This window comes from Thamnophis sirtalis, unplaced genomic scaffold (assembly GCF_051295495.1).
Source record: "Thamnophis sirtalis isolate CommonGarterSnake01/CBP01778 unplaced genomic scaffold, rThaSir2_p1.2 scaffold_10, whole genome shotgun sequence".
NCBI classification, from domain to species: Eukaryota; Metazoa; Chordata; class Lepidosauria; order Squamata; family Natricidae; genus Thamnophis; species Thamnophis sirtalis.
The window spans coordinates 28,778,666-28,799,067 of record NW_028261390.1 but is presented as its reverse complement, the minus strand read 5'-3'; the positions used below and the strand labels follow the sequence as shown (position 1 = coordinate 28,799,067).

At 38.7% G+C, this 20,402-nt stretch overlaps 1 protein-coding gene across 1 annotated transcript in view; it reads left to right on the top strand.

Moving 5' to 3' along the window:
- Nucleotides 1-20,402, top strand: part of HHIP (hedgehog interacting protein) — a 95,289-nt gene that overhangs the window by 22,018 nt on the left and 52,869 nt on the right. Inside the window, exons 2-4 of the mRNA XM_014066027.2 lie at nucleotides 860-1,052; nucleotides 16,668-16,824; nucleotides 19,293-19,494. Of these exons, the coding sequence (XP_013921502.2) occupies nucleotides 860-1,052; nucleotides 16,668-16,824; nucleotides 19,293-19,494 (552 nt within the window). The remainder of the gene's footprint in view (nucleotides 1-859; nucleotides 1,053-16,667; nucleotides 16,825-19,292; nucleotides 19,495-20,402) is intronic.

Below are 20,402 nucleotides of genomic sequence, written 5' to 3'. Positions count from 1 at the left end.
AGTATTACAGTAATTAGTAGCATAAATGCAAATTGTCCTTTTATTGTTTGTGGTTTTTTCTTCAATTATCTCGAATTAGTAGGATGTAATTTTCACATATTTACAGTACCTTTATTTCAGTGAAAACAAAACATACATTATGGAATTATAACCTAACAACTTATCCAGACATAAACAGCAACAGCACTTTTTGTTGTATTGCTAAATGCTAGTAAAAAAAGTTATGCACACCACAGCTTCAATTTTGTGTTCTGTTTACACACAAAGAATTAGGAAAAGAGAAGCCAGAGCTTTGTTACTTATTACATGAATAATTTAGCTTCATTATTCTACGTATTATTTGTGCTGATGCTAGAGTGAGAATTGCATCAGCACCTTTCCACAACCTGGTCTTCATCTACTAAAGCTTTCTAGTTCTTTTGTTAACAGTTTTACTCTGTCATGGGAGTGAGTGAAACCATGTGTAACAGGTATGCATATCAAATAGCCATTCTCAGGAAGAGCCAACCTATGCAGTATGGGGAAGACCAACTTGGAATCATATGCAAACTATTATGCTTCAAATCAGGTTTCACAGAGCCAAATATGAGCTAGATGAGAGAAATTACTTGTATAGGGTATAATTGAATGTTTAAACATAAGCTATATTTTAAGCTATATTTTAATACCTGTGTGATATCATATATGATTATATTTTTATTATTTGATCACCAGAATTGCAACAATGACTTTTTTTTGTACATACAATAGATTTAACAAATAACAATCTTGGTTACATTAGCATAGCTTTTTACATTAGATTGCAGTGTGCTTTGCAGGATACAAAAAAGCTTATATGTTTCTGGTTTGTGGCTTACAGATCTTTTCTGTTACCAACAACACAGAATGTGTGAAGCTGCTGCAGGAGATCAGATGTGCTCACTGTTCACCGAATGCTCAGAATCTGTTCCACTCAACTGTGAAGGAAGCATTGGAAAGAGAACTAGCCCTTCCTTTCCTGTGCAAGGATTATTGCAAGGAATTCTATTACACTTGCAGAGGTCACATCCCAGGTAAAATATTGCAAAGAATAATAAATTAAGGTGATATATAGCTACTGTGACCACATGTCCTTTATTATAAAGAACAGTCTTTTACTTCAGAAAGTTCTACTTTAAATGTATTTATTTTTCTAAAACTCCTTTATTTTGACATTTAACTTTCTCTGTACAAATGAAACCACTTAATGCAGTCTTTCACATTCATGTGAAAAATATGGTAATTGAATTATTTTAAAATGTACTGTTTGATTTTAGATATTTTTATTAGACTATGTGAATTTGTAGTTTTTCTTAATTCTGCTGTTTATAAAGCCAAGTTATCAACATAAACCCTTTTTAAAAATTCTTATAAGGACCTTTAAGATTTTCAAATTTTCAAATTTGTCCTTTATATTTTTCAAGAAAAAATGGTCACCATGTTTACTTAAATTTCGTATACATTGTAAAAAAAACTATTGATGTAATACTCATGTTCCCTATCGAGAAAGTACTGATTGTGATTATAAAATGTTACCTAGATCTGTGTTTCTTAATCAAGGATGCATATATTTTGAGCAGTTTAGTGGAACATAAAGCTTTAGACCAGTTTATTTGAGAGGGTGTATTTCCCATGGTTTATGCCTAACTGATATTGGGTAGGACAAGAAAATTGGTATGGTCTCTTTAAATAATGCCATCTCTGAGAACCCATGAAATATGCCATCTCAGCCAAGGCAGCTGTCATTAGAAGGTGAACCCTCCTGAGAGCCATGTAGCTTATTCATGGCATTCTAGAGGATCTTAAAAGACTTGGTTGTTCTCTCAGGTCTTGTGAGTAGGGTGAATGGAGCCACTTCTGGGTGGATTTTGTAAATGTTTTCCTGTTTGAAGTTACTTACATTCTTATAGGCCAGTGTTTCTACTGAAATAATTAACATCTTGGTCATTAGTCCACCACTAAGATTTGTTATGTTATCAGTCTGATGATATTTCCTCTGGAGGATTCCAGATGGCTTCCTTCAACTATTATTATTTTTTTAACTTAAACATTTTGGAGAGTTTCTAACACATAATTTTGTTATATAAGCAATTTTTAATCTGAGTATTGTATTTATGTTTTATATTGGTTTTGACAGCCTTTATACTCATTTTCAGATTTGTTTAGAAATGATGTATTACCACTGATTTTTTAATACTGAAATTAAAATATTGCTTAAGAGAAGGTTTAGATCTTAGATAATGTCTTGCAATAAGAAATAGAAGAACTGAGGTACCATAAGAAGAAGAAGAAGTGAAGTGAACATGAAACAGGAGGGGAAAAAAGATTGTTAAGTTCAAACATGGATCAGAGGAATGATAAACAAAGTCTATCCCAAAAGATTAAATTATAATGTTATAATAATCTGGATGCAAATATGAATTATAATACTAAATGGCTTGTAAACATATTTCAAAAGTTTATCCTTATAAAAGAGATGATTTGGTAGTGATGCAAGAAGGCTAAATCAAACTTTCAACTGATTTATAGTTCTTGGAGAAATTCCATGGTATTGTTAAACACATCAGATAAACAGAGGCTTTTGATAAATACAAAAGACCACAACATTGTAAATGAGATTCTTTATGCACTATAAAACAGAAAAGAGAATTTATTCCATCCAAATCTATGTTGGATGATCACATAGGATCATAATCCAGAGGAATTTAGGGCAGTTAATTTTTCCAACCTCAATGGGTTTTAGGAATACTCTATCCCTTTCTCTAACGGCAGAAAGTGAAGAGGAATTAAAGAGCCTCTTGATGCGGGTAAAGAAGGAGAGTGCAAAAGTTGGCTTGAAATGCAACATTAAGAAAACTAAGATCATTGGATCCGGCTCTCTCAATTCCTGACAAATAGATGGGGAAGAAATTGAGGTAATGACAGATTTACTTTCCTGAGCTCTAAGATCTCCGCAGATGGGACTGGGAGGAAAGCTATGGCAAATCTAGAGACCATACTAAAAAGCAGAGACATCACCCTACCAACAAAAGTGTGTATAGTTGAGGCTATGGTTTTCCCAGTTGCAATGTATGGCTGTGAAAGTTGGACCATAAGAAAGGCTGAGTGCTAAAGAATTGAGACCTTTGAACTAGGGTGCTGGAGAAGACTCCTGCAAATAGGAAAGAAAACGGTAAGTGAGCACCTGTCTACCCTAGATGAGTTCAAATCACCAGGACCAGATGGATTACACCCCAGGGTTCTGAAGGAGATCTCAGAACTACTAAACTATATCTTTCAGAGATCCTGGGGCACCAGGGAACTGCCAGAGGACTGAAAAATAGCTGATGTGATTCCCATCTAAGGAAAAAATAAATAAATCCAGGAAACTACAGACCTATCAGCTTGACCTCAATACCAGGAAAGATTCTGGAAAAGAAAATCAAGCAACGAATTAGCGAACACCTAGAAGCAAACAAAGTAATAGCCAAAAGCCAACATGTGTTTGTGAAAAACAGATCATGCCAGACTAATCTTATTGCATTCTTTGACAAAGTGACAAAATTAGTGGACCAGAGGAATGCCGTCGATATAGTTTTCTTGGACTTCAGTAAGGCATTTGATAAGGTAGACCATAACCTACTACTAGATAAAGTAGAAGAATGTGGGTTAGACACCATCACCACCAGATGGATTTGTAACTGGCTGACCAACTGCACTCAACGTGTAGTCCTCAATGGAACTGCATCTACATGGAGGGAAGTATGCAGTGAAGTACCCCAAGGCTCTGTTTTAGGCCCAGTACTCTTCAACATCTTCATCAATTATTTGGATGAAGGAATAAATGGGGAACTCATCAAATTTGTAGATGACACCAAGCTGGCAGGAATAGCCAACACTCCAGAAGATAGGCTTAAGATACAGAAGGATCTTGACAAACTTGAACATTGGGCACTGTAATAAAATGAAATTCAATGGTGAAAAGAATAAAGTTCTACATTTAGGCAAGAAAAACGAAATGCACAGGTACAGTATAGGTAGTACCTTGCTCAATAGTAGTAACTGTAAAAGGGATCTGCAATGTAACTCTTTATGGTCAACTTCTGGAGCTTTGTTCTGTCTATGTGGTTCTTCACTTGTCCCACAGGTGCTTTTCCGAAAGGAAACTGGACTTCCTTTGTTTTTCCTTGAAGATGTTTTGCGTCTCAACCAAGAAGCTTCTTCAAAGCAAAAACAAATATCTCGACTGGCTCAGTCCTACTGGACAATCATTTAAATATGAGCCAGCAGTGTGCAGCAGCTGCCAAAAAAGCCAATACAGTTCTAGGCAACATAAACAGAGGGATAGAATCAAGATCACGTGAAGTGTTAATACCACTTTATAATGCCTTGGTAAGGCCACATTTGGAATACTGCATTCAGTTTTGGTCGCCACGATGTAGAAAAGATGTGGAGATTCTAGAAAGAGTGCAGAGAAGAGAAACAAAGATGATTAGGGCACTGGAGACTAAAACATATGAAGAACGGGAACTGGGTATGTCTAGTTTAATAAAAAGGACTAGGGGAGACATGATAGCACTGTTCCAATATCTCAGAGGTTGCCACAAAGAAGAGGGAGTCAAACTATTCTCCAAGGCACCTGAGGGTAGAACAAAAAGCAATGGGTGGAAATTAATCAAGGAGAGAAGCAACGTAGAACTGAGGAGAAATTTTCTTACATTTAGAACAATTAATCAGTGGAACAGCTTGCCTCCAGAAGTTGTGAATGTCCCAACACTGGAAGTCTTTAAGAAGATGTTGGACAGCCATTTGTCTAAAACAGTATAGGGTTTCCTGCCTAGGCAGGGGGTTGGTCCCTTCCAGCTCTGCTATTGTATTGTACTGTAAGTCCCTTGGACTGCAAGGCAATCAAACCAGTCACTCACTGGAGAAGAGCCTAATGCTGGGAACGATTGAGGGCAAAAGAAGAAGGGGATGACAGGGAATGAGGTGGCTAGATGGAGTCACTGAAGCAGTAGGCATGAGCTTAAATGGATTCTAGATGATGGTAGAGGACAGGAAGTCCTGGAGGAATGTTGATGGGTCGGATACGACTTTGCAACTAACAAAAATCCCTTTCTGTTGGCTGAAAATTCTAAGAACTATTGCTTAGGATATTGAAAGCTGGAAGATGAAACTACAAAAATTAATAATTTGCTAATAATGTTTGGAAGGAATCGAAGAACCCATAATTAAGATTGGTTGTATGAGTCCTAGTATATCCTGTGACACACATTAGTCTATTTCCCAAAGTTCAGAAATTGAAACAATACTATTATTGAGCCTGAATGCAACAGAGCACTATGATTTTTAATACACAAGAAATCCTCAATTTTATGCACATAATCTATCTTTGATGTAATATTACATCTGAACATAGTCTATACAGCATGAATAGACTGTTGTGTTGTTTTATCACATTTTAAAGTAAACAGTAACCATTTATGAAATAAATGCAGCTTTTAAAAAAGCAAAAAAGTTTAAAAGGGGAGCAGACTAGTATGAAATAAATTAAGAAACACTTTTAAAAACACTATACTTTTATTTCTTAGAAATCCCATGGATGCATAACTTTGACCTGGGGGGTAGTCTTCTCTGATTAACATAAGGGAACATTTTGAAAAAGATGCCTTTAGTGTGGTTTAGCATGTATCTAAACTCATTAAAATATGAAAATATTATTATTGTCTTTCTAAACTACAGAGATATTTCTTAGGATTTCTTCAACCAGCTGTTCCTTACTCTTTATTGCATTCTCCAGAGCAAAGCAGAATACATCATGGTTGCTAAGACTGCCTGTTGAACAGTGCTAACAGATTAGATTAAATATTTGGCTCATGCTGCAGGCCTCCAAGAGAGGTTAGTATTAATAATAACAACAATCCTGTACATAATATTAGTTAGTATAATATTAATTAGGATATGTATGTATGTATGTATGTATGTATGTATATACATACACACAGACATATATATATATATATATATATATATATATATATATATATATATATATATATATATATATATATATATATATATATATATATATATATATATATACACAAACACACATACATACATACACAAACACACACATATACACATACACATACACATACATGCTAATATCTATATCTATATACACACACACACGTGTTTGTGTGTGTGTGTGTGTGTATGTATATAGGGGGGGGGAGAGAGAGAAATCTGCTAAATTGCACTATACTTTTTCTACTAAAAATTCATTATTCTTAGGGAAAATTTGCTTGCGCAGAATAAAAAGAATAAAATGCTGAAACAACGGGGAGAGAGGCATCTGAGCTGTACAGGAGCTGGAGTCGAAAGCGCCTCGCTCCCCAGATCAACATATGTGGTGACAAATGACAAATTTATTTTCCTACAGAGTTTGTGTATATGTAAAACTGCTGAAGTGCATCAAGATGTCAAGTGGTTTTTGTGGCCACCCAGGTTGCCTTGAAAGGGAACCAGATGAAAATATCGCTTTAAGCACTGGACAGAGCACTGAACTTTGCATGCTACACTATCAACCAGAATTGGGTTTTCCATATCAATAAGACCCCAATAACAACTCTATCTATTCTAAGAGTGGATAAGAGAATTATCTACCGTAAACTACCCCCCCCCCCAATCAGAATTCCCATGACCAATCAAATTTAGTGTTCTTTTTAGTAGAGTGATTTCTTTATTAATCAAAGTACTATTCTGAGATTGGATTACTATTTATGGAACTAAAAATGGATGGACTGTAAAATATAATTACTTTAAAAATATTTGTTTTATAACAAATATTTGTTTTATTTGTTGTAATATAAATATTAGGAAGGAAGAAGAAGTAGGATTGTTGTAAAATAAGATGGGTGTATGGGATGGTAAGAAAGCAATCTCAATTATATTGTCAATTGTAGGGGGAAAATTGTTATAAATACATATTATTAACAACAGTTATGAGATTATATAATTGTGAATGTATATATGAGAAATAAAAATTTATAAAAATTAAAAAAAAATATTAAGAGTAGAACTTTGCTCTAAGAAAGCATATATAGTGTTACAGTTTATTTCACTTCTATTGTCTCTTAAAGATTTAGCCATTTACAGAAGTGTACACACATTTGTTCGTTGCAGTAAGCATGTTCAAAACTAACAATTACTTTATAGCGCAATCTTATGGATGAGGATCTCAAATCCATAAGAAACTCCCTAATACTCGGTATACATATTCATCATTAAAATAGCAGAGCCCTTGTTTTCTAAGAGCTGAATACTCATTTTGGTGGAATTAACAAGTTTCATAGTTTTGATTACTGAGAAAAAAGCTTCAATAGCTGGCTTCTTCAACAGAAATATTGACTGTCTTTCTGAGAGGAAACACAAATGTGTAGTATAGCTATTTAATTATACCAATCAGAAAATAAAGGCATCTTAAATTGAGCTTGACAGATGTGTTTGTGCAGTATTCTTGGCAAAAAGAGTAGAAATGATTTGCCACCGGTTTGGTTTTCTTTTTTTCCAGTCTAACTTACAGCTCTGGAATTTCCTGGTAGTCTCCCTTATAAGAACTAAAGCAGCCAGGATCTTGCTTGGCTTCATTTCAATAGCTGTGCCCAACTTCCAATATCTACTTAGTGGAATAGGTTTGTTTTTATTATGGTGTGGAATTGATATCATGCATTTTAGTGTAATGAATAAAATATTCCATTTCTCAACATTGCTATTAGAATAACTTATATGACATGAGTATCACATTTCACCTTTCTAAACATTTGGATAGTCATATGAATAAGCCAAACCTATGCATTTATAATATATTGGTAATAGTTGGAGTTGTTAATGAATTCTTGGTGAATTCCCAATTGATCTACATTCTGTATAGCCTCCATAATGCTTTAGAGCACTCTCTGAGTGGTTTATAGAATCAGCATATTTTCCGGAGGAATTTTGCAGGATTAGCCATGATTGGGTATTGTGATGTCCAATTGGCCTCGAGACAGAGTTAATTTGAAGCCACACCTCTGTGCTCCTTGCTTCTGGTTCCCAGTTTCTGGCCGAAGAAAGAAAGGTTGCTTTTGGTTCCTGATTCTTCCAAAAACAATCCAGTGCCATCCTGCAAATTCCTTCTCCCTGCCTTCTTCCCCTTGCCTCCATCTGATACCCGGAAGCCTCCCCTTGGTGTGGCTCGCTCCCAGCCACTGGTAAGGGATTTAAAAGTTGCTTCTTGGGGCTTTAGAGGTAGGACGCCATTACGGTGGCCATTTTGGGGCCTCAATTCCTGCAGGCCACATGGGCTGGTACAGAGGCTGCTATGAAGCCTCGTTTTCATCCCTACCTTCCTGGGTGGCCATCCTTTCTGCAGCAGCAGCGGCAAGGCCCTGCAGGCCCAGATCGACGCCAGGAGGCCCAGAGCCACACAACTTGCAAAAGGGGCAGGAAAGGTCTACCAGAGGCTGATTTCGTCATGTGGAGGCCGTGAGTGATTGGGGGAAGCTGTTTTTGGTCGCTGCTGTTTCTGGTGGGCTGAACCTGGTGGGGCCCTGACCTGGTACCATGGCAGAGGCAGAGGAAAGGCCAGATTCCCCCCATTGTTCCCTGGGGAGGGGACCTCCAGTGAGGCCCAAGTGAGGCCCACAACCTCTGTGAGACTGCGAAAAACTGCAGCAGCTGGGAAATCCTCCAAGGCCTTGCAGAAGGATGAGGAAAGGAGGACCAGGGCTCTGGAAAAGCAGGTGTCCATGGCTGAACAGAGCGGTAGGCCTAGTTCTCCCTTGAGGTCTAGATCGCCCATTAGATCCAGATCTAGGTCTCCTCACAGGGGGGATTCCCCAGTGTATCTCAGGGACATTTCGCCTTCCCCCCTCCCCAGTTTCCATGGTGGAACAGGGCCCCTTTCTAAGGGATCCTTTTCAGTGCAGGGGGGCCAGGGGGGATAGTCCCATCAGGCCATCATTGGCTCCACAGTCTGAAGGCTGTGCACAAGAGGAGGAGGAGGATACCTTCTTTAGAGACATGGAGCAGCTTCCAGCAAGCATTCAGAGGTTTATCTCCTCTGCAATTTCACATGGAATTTCTGCTGGGTTACAGAAAGGGTCTGTGTGACCTGCAATGGTAGCAAAGGTCCCGGGGGATGCCACTGCTCAGGCCAGGCCAAGGCCTTCCCCCTTGGAGGTGTGCCGGCCTGTTTCTTCTTCTCTGGCTAGCGAGGGTTCCATGACGGGGGATCAGGTTCAGAGAGAGGTAGATATGTCTGATGATGAGGATCCCTCAAAACCTGAGGTACCAGCATTCTCTGGTCTGTTTCCTCCGGATTTATTCAAGTCACTGTTGTGCAAGGCCAGGGCCACAGCACAACTGGGTGAGACGGAGGGTGCCAGGTCAGGTGCCAAGGAGAGTGGTCCGGAGAAAAAGCCAGAGGATCGAGTTTACTCAGAGCCTCCTCCAGGGTAGGAAGACATCCCTGCCCCTATGTTGTTCCTAGAGAACAACTTAGAACAACTTAAGAAGCAGTGGGAAAAGCCAGGAACATTTCCCAACCCCAGCAGCAGTGATAGGAGGTTCTTTAACATGGAATCTAGTTTCTCTGAGGCGTTGGAGGTGCCCACAGTGGACACTCCAGTGGTGGCATTGGCGTCCATGTCAACGGTGGTGTCCAGTGATGTAGCTTATTACCTGAAGGCCGAGGACAAGAAGGCGGAGCTGACCCTTCGTAAAACATTCCAGTCTTCTCGTGGGCCATCAAGGCAGCTGCCTCTGCGTCATTGCACGGCTATCCTTTGGCTACAACAGATGCAGGAAAGGATTTCGCCTGAGGAGGTGCGTACTCATCAAGATCTCAACAAGCTGGTTGCTGTTGCTCAATTCACTGCGGATGCCACTCTGCATGCCATGAAGTATTCCTCATGGGCTATGGTGGCCACAGTGACCTCCCAATGTCTCCTGTGGCTGAGGGGGTAGCAAGTGGAGAACAAGGCAAAGTGGCACCTGACATCATCGCCTTATTCCGGGGATCCCTTTTCGGTACCCCGTTGGATCCAATCCTCATTGAGGACAAGAATAAAAAGAAGGTCATGCCTACGCCCGCAAAGAAGTCTGCGCCTTACTTTCAGAAGCAGTCCTATTGTCAGTCAGATCAGGAGGCGCAGCGAGATCGGATAGGCAGTCGGATAGGCACTACACCAGGGATAGGCCTAGGTTCCAACCCCAGGGGAAGAGGCCCTTTCAGGGGAGAGGTGGCCATCCCTACTGCCGGGGCAGACAGGTCAATAGCGATCCCACCCATAGGCGGCAGACTGCTTCTATTTGCCGACGCCTGGGCTAAGATTACCACTGATGCCTGGGTTCTGAATACCATCAGATTTGGCCTGCACCTAGAGTTTCTCTCCATTCCACCGAACCACTTTCGGATGTTTTCGGTCACCAAGAACAAAGATAAACGCTCTCTCATGAGGCAGGTGATCCGACACCTCCTAGAGATTAGGGTGGTGGAACCAGTTTCGCCAGACCAAATGGGGTCAGGTTTCTATTCCAACCTCTCTGTCGTTCCGAAGAGTTTGGGGGGGATGGAGGGCGGGGGTCAGATGCGATGACTTCATGGCCTCCATCAACGTGACAGAGGCTTACCTCCATATCCCCATCTTCCCTGGCCATCATAAGTATCTCAGGTTCTCCTATTTTGGTAGCCACTACCAGTATAGGGCCCTACCGTTTGGCTTGGCCGCCTCGGACCTTCACTAAGGTCCTAGCTGCAGTGACGGCTTACCTCCGTGAGCGCTCTGTCAGGATCCAATGCTATCTCGATGACATCTTAGTCCAAGCAGCATCGTTTGAGCAGGTGAGGGAGGATCTTTCATTGGTGGTATTCACACTACAGCAGTTAGGTTTTTCGGTTAACCTAGATAAGAGTTCCCTTGTTCCCGCCACCAGGATTCCTCACCTGGGGACCATCATAGACTCTAAGCTGGGGAAGGTGTTCCTGTCCCACAACCGTAAAGTTAGTTTGTTAGCCTTAGTTAGACAAGTTAGAAGTCAACGTTTTGTTCCTGTAGTAGTGCTCTCCAGCTTGCTGGGGAAATTCATTTCTTGCATAGACGTGGTGCCTTGGGCCCGTCTACATGTGAGGCTGCTCTAATGGTGTCTCCTGCCGCATCAGAGGTCAAACTCCAGCAATTCCAAGGAAAAGGTTCTAGTGACACCACAGGTGCAGCTGTCATTTAGGTGGTGGCTCTCCCCAGCACTACACAAGGGCTGCGAGTTCAGGGAGCCAGAGCACCTCATCTTGACAACGGATGCCAGCTTGTAGGGGTGGGGACCTCTCTTGGAGTCCCGGATGACGCAGGGGCGTTGGACCTGGTTGGACCTCCAACACAATATAAATTGGCTGAAACTGCGAACAATTCACTTGGCATTGCGGCACTTCAAGGACCATGTTCGGGACCAAGACGTCTTGGTGGTGACTGACAACATGGGCGCGAAGGCTCACGTCAACTAACAGGGTGGCACACACTCCAGGGCTCTTTGAACTGAGGCGATGGCACTCGGTGCCTGGGCAGAGAGGCATCTTCGATTGCTCAGGGCAGAGCACATCACAGGAGTGAACAACCACCAAGCCGACTGGCTCAGTCGGGCCACTGTCGACCACGGGGAGTGAAGCCTTTCTCCGAAACTGTTCCAGGCCATCTGCTCCAGGTTCGGCCATCCGGAGGTGGACCTGTTTGCCACACCGCAGAACGCTCAGGTGGATCGGTTCTTTTCTCGGTTCCCGGTTCAGGGGATGGAGGGAGTCAATATGCTTCGGATTCCGTGGCAGAGGGCCTGCTCTACGCCTTCCCTCCTCTTCCTCTTCTCCCTGGGGTAGTTCAGAAAGTGATATCAGAGAAAGCGGAGCTCATCTTAGTGGCACCCTTCTGTCCACGCCGGGCATGGTTTGCGGACCTAATGTGCCTGTCAGTGTCACACCCATGGAGGATCCCGGGGAAGGATGTGGACCTCAGACAGGGGAACCTGGTGCATCCCAAGCCACAGTAGCTGCAGCTAGCCATGTGGAGATTGAGCGGGAGTGCCTAAGGGCCACCCAGCTTTCACAGAGGGTGATCTCCACAATTGAGGCTTCACGCAAGGGTTCCACCACTAGGATTTATGATTCCACCTGGCGGGTCTTTGCAGAGTGGTGCCGTGTCTCGGTAGTGAATCCTTGCGAGGCTTCAGTACTGCACATCTTGGAGTTCCTCCAAGATGGATTGGATAGGGAGCTCTCACATGGCACTCTCAGGAGACAGGTGGCAGCCCTCTCCATGATTAGTCGGGGAGAGGGGCTCCTTCCACTTTCCCAGATCCCATTAATTAAGAGGTTTTTGAAGGGTGCGGGGAATCTCTGTCCCTCAGTTGTCCACAAGTTTCCGACATGGAGCCTCACTACGGTTCTCCAAGCAATGACAGGAGCACCATTCGAACCTCTGAGGACGGTTGACCTGAAGTTCGTAACCCTTAAGGTAGTGTTCCTTGTGGTGGTCATCTCAGCCCGTCGCATCTCTGAACTGGGGGCGTTGTCCTCCAGGTCGGATCTTAGTACATTCCGCAATAATCGGGTTGTCCTGCGACTGGATCCAACCTTTATTCCCAAGGTTAATTTCCTTTTCCACAGATCACAGGAGGTAGTATTTTTGTCCAGACCCGTCTCATGATAGGGAGTGCCTTTGGCACTCAGGCGTGCCTTGCGCATTTACCTGAGGCGCACGGAGGGCACTTCCTGAGGCACTCTTTGTTTCCTTTTATCCGTCTTCCCTGGGAAAGAGGGTGTCCTCCTCGGCTATACGGAGGTGGATCAAACTGGCCATCGCATTGGCCTATGAGGTTCAGCACCTTCCAGTGCCCCAGGGCATCACAGCACACTCCACCAGGAGTGTGGCTATCTTGGCGGCCAGGGCCATATTGGTGCCTATCGTGGAGATTTGCAGGGCAGCTACGTCGGTGTCCCCATCTCCCTTTATCAGGCACTACAGGTTAGATGCATTTGCATCAGCTGATGCAACAGGTGGTAACGCATGAAGAGCCCAGGACCAATAGTGCCCCCCCTGAGGGACGTTAACTTGGGTATGTCCCAATCCTGGCTAATCCTGCAAAATTCCTCTGGAAAATGACAGTTGGTCTTACCTGAACTGTTGTTTTAGGAGGTTTTTCAGGATTAGCCAGGTTCTCGCCCTAGCATTGGTCCATGGTTGGGGGAGTTCAGGGGGTAGGGGGTGTTCCCTTATGACTTGTTTTCAGGTGTTTTGCAGTGGTCTTAACTTGTTGAAACTGGGAACCAGAAGCAAGGAGCACAGAGGTGTGGCTTCAAATTAACTCTGTCTTGAGGCCAATTGGACATCGCAATACCCAATCCTGGCTATTCCTGCAAAACCTCCTAAAACAACAGTTCAGGTAAGACCAACTGTCATTTCCCCCAACAATCTCGCTCTTCATTTTACTGACCTTTGAAGGATGGAAGGCTGAATCAACCTTGAGCCAGTCAGGATCTAACTCCTGACTGTGGGCAGAGTTAGCCTGCAATATTGCATTCTAACCACTGCGCCACCATGCAGTGTGTAACAATGTAACAGAGGGTTCAAGAAATAAAATTTGATGTAGTGCAAGAGCAACTTAAATTTTCTGTTCAAATTCATGGGACACTCAGCCCAATTTCAAAAGTTTTCTATAATCAATGATAAGTCCTTCAGCAAGAATAGCTTTGCCTTCTTCTAAAAGGAGAGGCAGGGGAAAAAAGAATAGGACTGAATGAGACAGAGTAAACTAGGAAGAGACAAATGGGTTGAAGCAGTGGTTCTAGCTTTAATTGTTACAGGTTATGTCAAAGCTGTGCAGGCGTATATATTTTTGTCATAGATGCTATATGGCTGGAAGACAAATGTTCCTGCAGCCTATGCATTTGTAGATATTTGATATCATTAAGTGGGTTTACACTATTTATTCCACAAAGACATTTTTTTATTTATTTTATTTCAAATTCTCCCATTAATTCATTGTGTAGAATTATCCACGAATATTGTTTATTGGCATTATGTATCTAAAATAATTGCTCATACATTCGTTTGGGCAATGTAGAATCAATTGAATATATTAGATAGATTGATAGAGATGTTGTATATACTGAAATTTTACTGTGTATTCAAAGCATACAACTAAGGACCTCCATGAATTATTTAGTTTTAGGCTGATTATTTTATGTGGACAAAAGGTAAATCATTTGATCACATACTGTATTTTAGAGAAATATGTAATTTGTATCAATATAATTCACAGAAACACAATAGTTTTTCATATAGATTGTGTAAAATATTATATGCTCGTATGAAAAATATATTTGTTACTTTTACAATCAGAGAATCAGTTCCCAAATCATTTTTATGGAAATTGATGGTCTTCAGAATACGTTTGTAAAACTTTAATGCAATTACAACTTCGGAACATGTTTAAAAATAAACTTTAGCATGAAAGTAGTTAAAGGAATTTCAGAATTTAGTTCAATTTTCAAGGCCATTTTGTTCTTATGTTTGATTTTGATAACAATACATTGTAATATGTATTTATGTATATGTATATATTTCTTATTTCTTATATTGTAATATAAGAAAGTTGTAAATTCAGCAAAGTGGAAAGATAGATGGTTTCATTCCATCTGGTCAATTGTTTTTCAGGACTACATGGACTACATCTTTATGAATATTTCTGTTGATAGTCTGGAAAACATCTATAAATGGAATGTTCGATTGCTGCTCCTAAATCTGAGAGTTTGGCATGAGTTCTAATCAGTTTTATTATTGATTTATGATGTGATCTTTATATAATATTATTACATACCTCAAGAATAAAAATACATTATGTCACAAATAATATATCTAAATATTTGGCAGGCTTTTATTTTTTATTAAAGATACCTATTTTTCCTTTGAAACATTTTAGAATTTTTAGAGTGACATGCATGCTGTGAACTAAATTAAATAAAAACAACTAAACAAACGTTGGAACTGTATCTATGTCCAACATGTTATACCATCACTTTTTCACTACATGCCAAACTTTTTTACTTTATTATGTTCTGAAAAACTCATATACTCACATAGGGCTCATTCTAGAATTTAAAGAAGTGCCAGTGAAATAGGACAAATGTAACTTTTTATTTTATTTATACTTCAAATTTCAAGTCTATCCAACTTCAGAGACACTGAGTGACTAATATCTAAAAGGATAAAACAGTAAAAGTAAAATTTGAAAATATAATCATTTGAAGGAAACATAAGATCCTAAGAAATAAATATTCTTACAATAGAATAATTTAAGAGTCCCAATGGAGAAGATTTATGTTGTTTTTTAGTCTTTACAGATGTTTGGTTTATGAGTTATTTTTGGCATTCATGCATTATGAAGGCTCTGTGTATAGGTAGAGTCGAATTCCAGTCACTAAGCATGGTAGTCATTAAACAAGTCGTTTACATGACCAGCCCTGATTTTGCGAACATTTTTACCAGTGCCATTAAATGATTCACTGTAGTTGTTAAGTGAATCATGTGCTTATTAAGTGAAACACACAATTGTTAAGTAAATCTGACTTCCCAGTTTGACTTTGCCTGTCAGAAACTGGCTAGGAAGATCACAAATCATGTTTATGACACCATTCTACTCATCGAGAAGGCAAGCCAGTTGCCAAATACCCAAATTGCAGTCACATGACCATTAGGATGGTGTGATAGTTGTAACTTCAATGATGGTTATAAGTCACTTCTTCTGAGATTACTGTAGCTTTAAATCATCGTTAAACAAACACTCATAAAATAAAGACTACTTGTATATTGATGAAAAATATTGATGAAAAATTCCCTCATGAAATAATTGTAGGATACAAAAATGAATGGATATCTCTTATTATTTAATGTAACCTTTATAAATATGATGCCTATATTCAATATTGTTCAAAGCTTCTGTCCATAGATTCTGATATTAATGGTACTTGTCAGGCTGTAACGTTTTGGTGATTGCTATTTCTCAAAACTTTATATATATATACATACATACATACATACATACAAATAAATAAATTCTGCTGCAGAGATTCAAATGCTAATAAACCTTTTCTGGTCTTATTTGCCTATATTATTTTTCTTCTATAATATAAAGAGTATACTTATGTACATTCTTGGGACGAATATTTGTATTTTAAGAAATAACACATCAAAATTAGTCAGTGGCCTAGTTCATACCTAATATACCAATTGAAGAGAATATATGTAACTCAGGGTTGATCTGTGGAGTCCTTGGTGATCTCTAAGCTTGGTGGTTTTCTGCAATGTCTGCAAGAAAACAACTAAGCTCAGAGAGCACCGAAGACTTCACACATAATGCTAGTAGTTCTGTAACATTCTATTACATGTAATGTATGAATTTTAATATCATATTAACTTATCATACTGATTTGGGTAACATCATGTTTTATCAGTATGTGTGAACCAGAATGGTAGCTAGTGAAATGTTTCAATACATTCCTTTGTAGAAAAGTCTAAATAGAAAATAACACTAATTAGCAAACACTAATTTGCTAAATATCTTTTCTTTCCTTTTCAAAGGTTTGCTCCAAATTACTGCTGATGACTTTTGTTTCTACTATGCAAGAAAAGATGATGGTCTCTGCTTTCCAGATTTTCCAAGAAAACAAGTTCGAGGACCATCTTCTAACTATTTGGATCAAATAGAAGAATATGGCAAAGGAGAAGATTTAAGCAGGTTTCTAAAGATAAATATAATTAATTCACAAATCGTGTCATCATAGCTTGATAATGTGTTGTCAGTTTCTGCTTATGCTCCCTAGCTTTGTCATCCAGATGTTGATTATTCCAGTTTTGGCTAAGAAACTGTTCTTTAAAGTACTAAATTCTTGCATAATGCATACTTTACTAATGATTCATAAAATTGTTAGATCAAATATATTGCAGATGTCTTATCTGAAATCTTATCAAAGTTACATGTTAATATCACTCTTGCTTTCCTGATTATTCTTTCTACTCAATATTTTCATATTTTTAATTTCCACATTTTATTTACATTATTTATAACCTGCCTGATTTCACAAACTCCAAAAGGCAATGCAATCATTTATTATTAGAAATGGAATAGAAGTATTTAAATGTAGTACAATTAAAAAAGATGTTTCTTAAATGTTTGATAATCATTGGAAATTAATGAAAAATTCAAGCATTGCTTTTAGCAATGAGAGCTTATGCTCATCGTGAGTATGAGTTTACAAATATCCAACTGTGGGTCAATTAAAATATCTATAAATTTATTCCAGACTCTTTTAGCCCAGTTTTATTTCTGACTTCTATATTACGCTTTGTGAATTCATTTTACTATTTTAACAGAATAACAGCAGTTTTTTTTTCATATAAAAGGAGGGAATGCTAGATTTTCAACTATAAAACCTTTAAACCCAGATCTATTTGCCAAGCATGATATAGCTCTCAGGCATATAATAATTTACAGTCCTTATCTAGTCCTGATTTCCTTACAGCACTATTTCAAAACCTGTTGAAAAAAAATCACATTTCATTTAGAACCTGGAATGATCACACAGTAATCTAGGGTCACCATATACCATTTCTATTTCTGGTTCAAGGTTTACATTTCCAGCAATTCTACATAACTTTTCTTCTTTCTGTACAACCAACATTCAGAATGATCTATATCACTATGATTTCTGAGTAAAGCATTTTGGTCCACAAGGCTATCAAAAACTAGAAAAATATTTTGGTAACATGTGTTTGACATAACTCTCTACAGTAGGTAGAACTAGGCAACCAATACTGGCAGGATATAAAAGGAGACCAACCAAATTACAAATTCAATACAACCAGTCCAAGACACTGTGGAACAAAAATTTTGAGAGCGGGGAGGGAATTTTGCAGTATCCTTCCCCTGCCATGCCCACAAAGCACGCCCAAAGAACTGATAGTAAAAAGTTTTGAATCCCACCACTGGATGAGACATATGGAGAATAGGGAATTAACATTCTACACTATTCAGAAGATCATCCCAACCTTTCTGAGTGGCTTTTCAGAAGAGAAGAACAGACAGGAAACCGTATTTCTTCTTTAAGTAAAATTATCATAGGAACAAACTATTTTTATGCAGAATAAATATGTTCATTTTTTCCTAATTTATAATAAGAAAATTTCTGAACAGAAAGTTTAGGAAATAAATACACAAACAAAAGTCAATTGAAGCAAAAAGACTTTTTTTTTAGCAGATAGTATATTCTACTGGTAGAGTCATATTGCTACTTTCCAAAGACATTATCTCCATGCCCACCTATTTTTCTTCAAACTTTCAATTTTATGTTCCCTTTTAATCTGTGTTAGGTGCTCTCTTTTTCTACTGCCTCTTCTTCTGCAGTCTTGTTCATTGTTTCTTTATGTGGAAAAAACAGGCTCTGAAAGTAACTAGTTAAAACTCCAAACAATTAATATTTATTATTAATTCATCAAATTTATAAGACCACCCAACATCATCAAAATTCTGGGCAGCATATGACAGAGCAAGAAACAATATAACAAAGAAGAACAATGCATGTCTAGAAAATAAATAAAAAAATTCAATGAATATGTCCAAGGATGCAAAAGGCTTGCATCACACTCCAACTCAATTGTTTTAAAGATCAATACATTTACAGTACGGAGTGTACCATTCTTTGGGTTGATGATGCTCCAGGCCCAGGCACAATGACAGAGAAGATCTACTTCCTGGGTCCAATCAGATGATGTTATTTCCATGTCTCGATGTAAATTCCCATGGATAAAACATCAACTAATATTGTATACCAGCAGTCTCCAACCTTTCTGGCTTGGTGGCCCAGCCGGGGAGCGGGGAGAGGGGAAGGTTCTGTGTGAGTAGCAGGCAAATGGAGCTTCGTGTGTGAGCAACCACCACTCACGCAGCCCAGTTCTGAATGGGCCAAGGCCCGGTAGTGGACTACAGCCTGGGGATTCAAGACTCCTGTTGTAGATAGTTAATAAAAAACCTAGCTTATAAAAGAATGGCCAATCATCAGTTTAATTAGCCATTTTTTAAAAGTGAAAGTTACTTTATCTTCAAATTGAAATATATCATGCTAAATAAATGGCAACAATATATCACATTTTGTATTTTTTGCTATTAAAGAGGAAAATTAAAATAATGTTCTTACTTGTTTGTTTTAGGAAACATAAACACAATTGCTTTTGCCTCCATGAAGTTGTAAGTGGTTTCAGGCAACCTGTTGGAGCAGTACATTCTGGGGATGGATCACACCGTCTTTTCATCCTTGAGAAGGAAGGATATGTGAAAATATTAACACCTGAAGGAGATATAGTCAAAGAACCATTTCTGGACATACACAAAATTGTTCAAAGTGGAATAAAGGTTGGAATTCCTTTTATTTACTATTGGGGGCTTCCTTTCTTTTAAGTCTAATTTTGTGTTACATTTTGTACTATTTCCAATTTTGCTTAATTTTAACTTTAGAAAGTAAATAATAAAACAGAACATAAGTCTTTTAAAATGAGGTTTTCATTTAAGTTAGTAGAAAGCTTCAGCCTAATGTGCATTAATCATGATTAAGATGCAACCATGGTTTGAACTGAGCTACTCAGTCAACAGTTACAGTGCAGACTTTCCAAGTAAAATATTCAATTTTCGTTGAGCGTACAGCTATAAATGTGATATAGTTATGCAGTTTAGAACCAGATAATTTTCCATCTCAATTAAAATGGCAGCTCTTTATAAATTATTTCTATGATATATATTCACCCTGTCTGTTATTAAATAATGTTATATACAGAAGGGGGAGCTCTCACTGCATCAGCTATTTAAAAGGATAGGTCTTTGCTTAGATTAAAATTAAATTCTTCACTATTATTTACATATTGAAAAATTCCTTTTCCTCCTTAATTTTGATTGTATGTGTCACAACATATTCCTTTAGAAAAACCTATTTTATTTTCAAAATTAAGGCATTAACCTATGAAATTGGAAACTTTCATTAAAATAAATGGAGTGATTTTTATTAAATGATATTAACTGAAAATGGAATAGCTAAGCGAACCTGTTATACTTTAGTAAATGTATTTACAACTGAATGGTATAGTAACTAAAGAAAATTCATGAAAATGTATGTGCTATGTTAGGATTATCATAAAGCAATGGTATATTTTCTAATTCTAGGATTCTTTTTGCATGATTGCATCAAAAAGGTACTTACCTGAAAGTACTATTGCATATATTAGCTATTCTATTTAAAGTCTAGATCTGTTTAAAACAGCATGGCATTG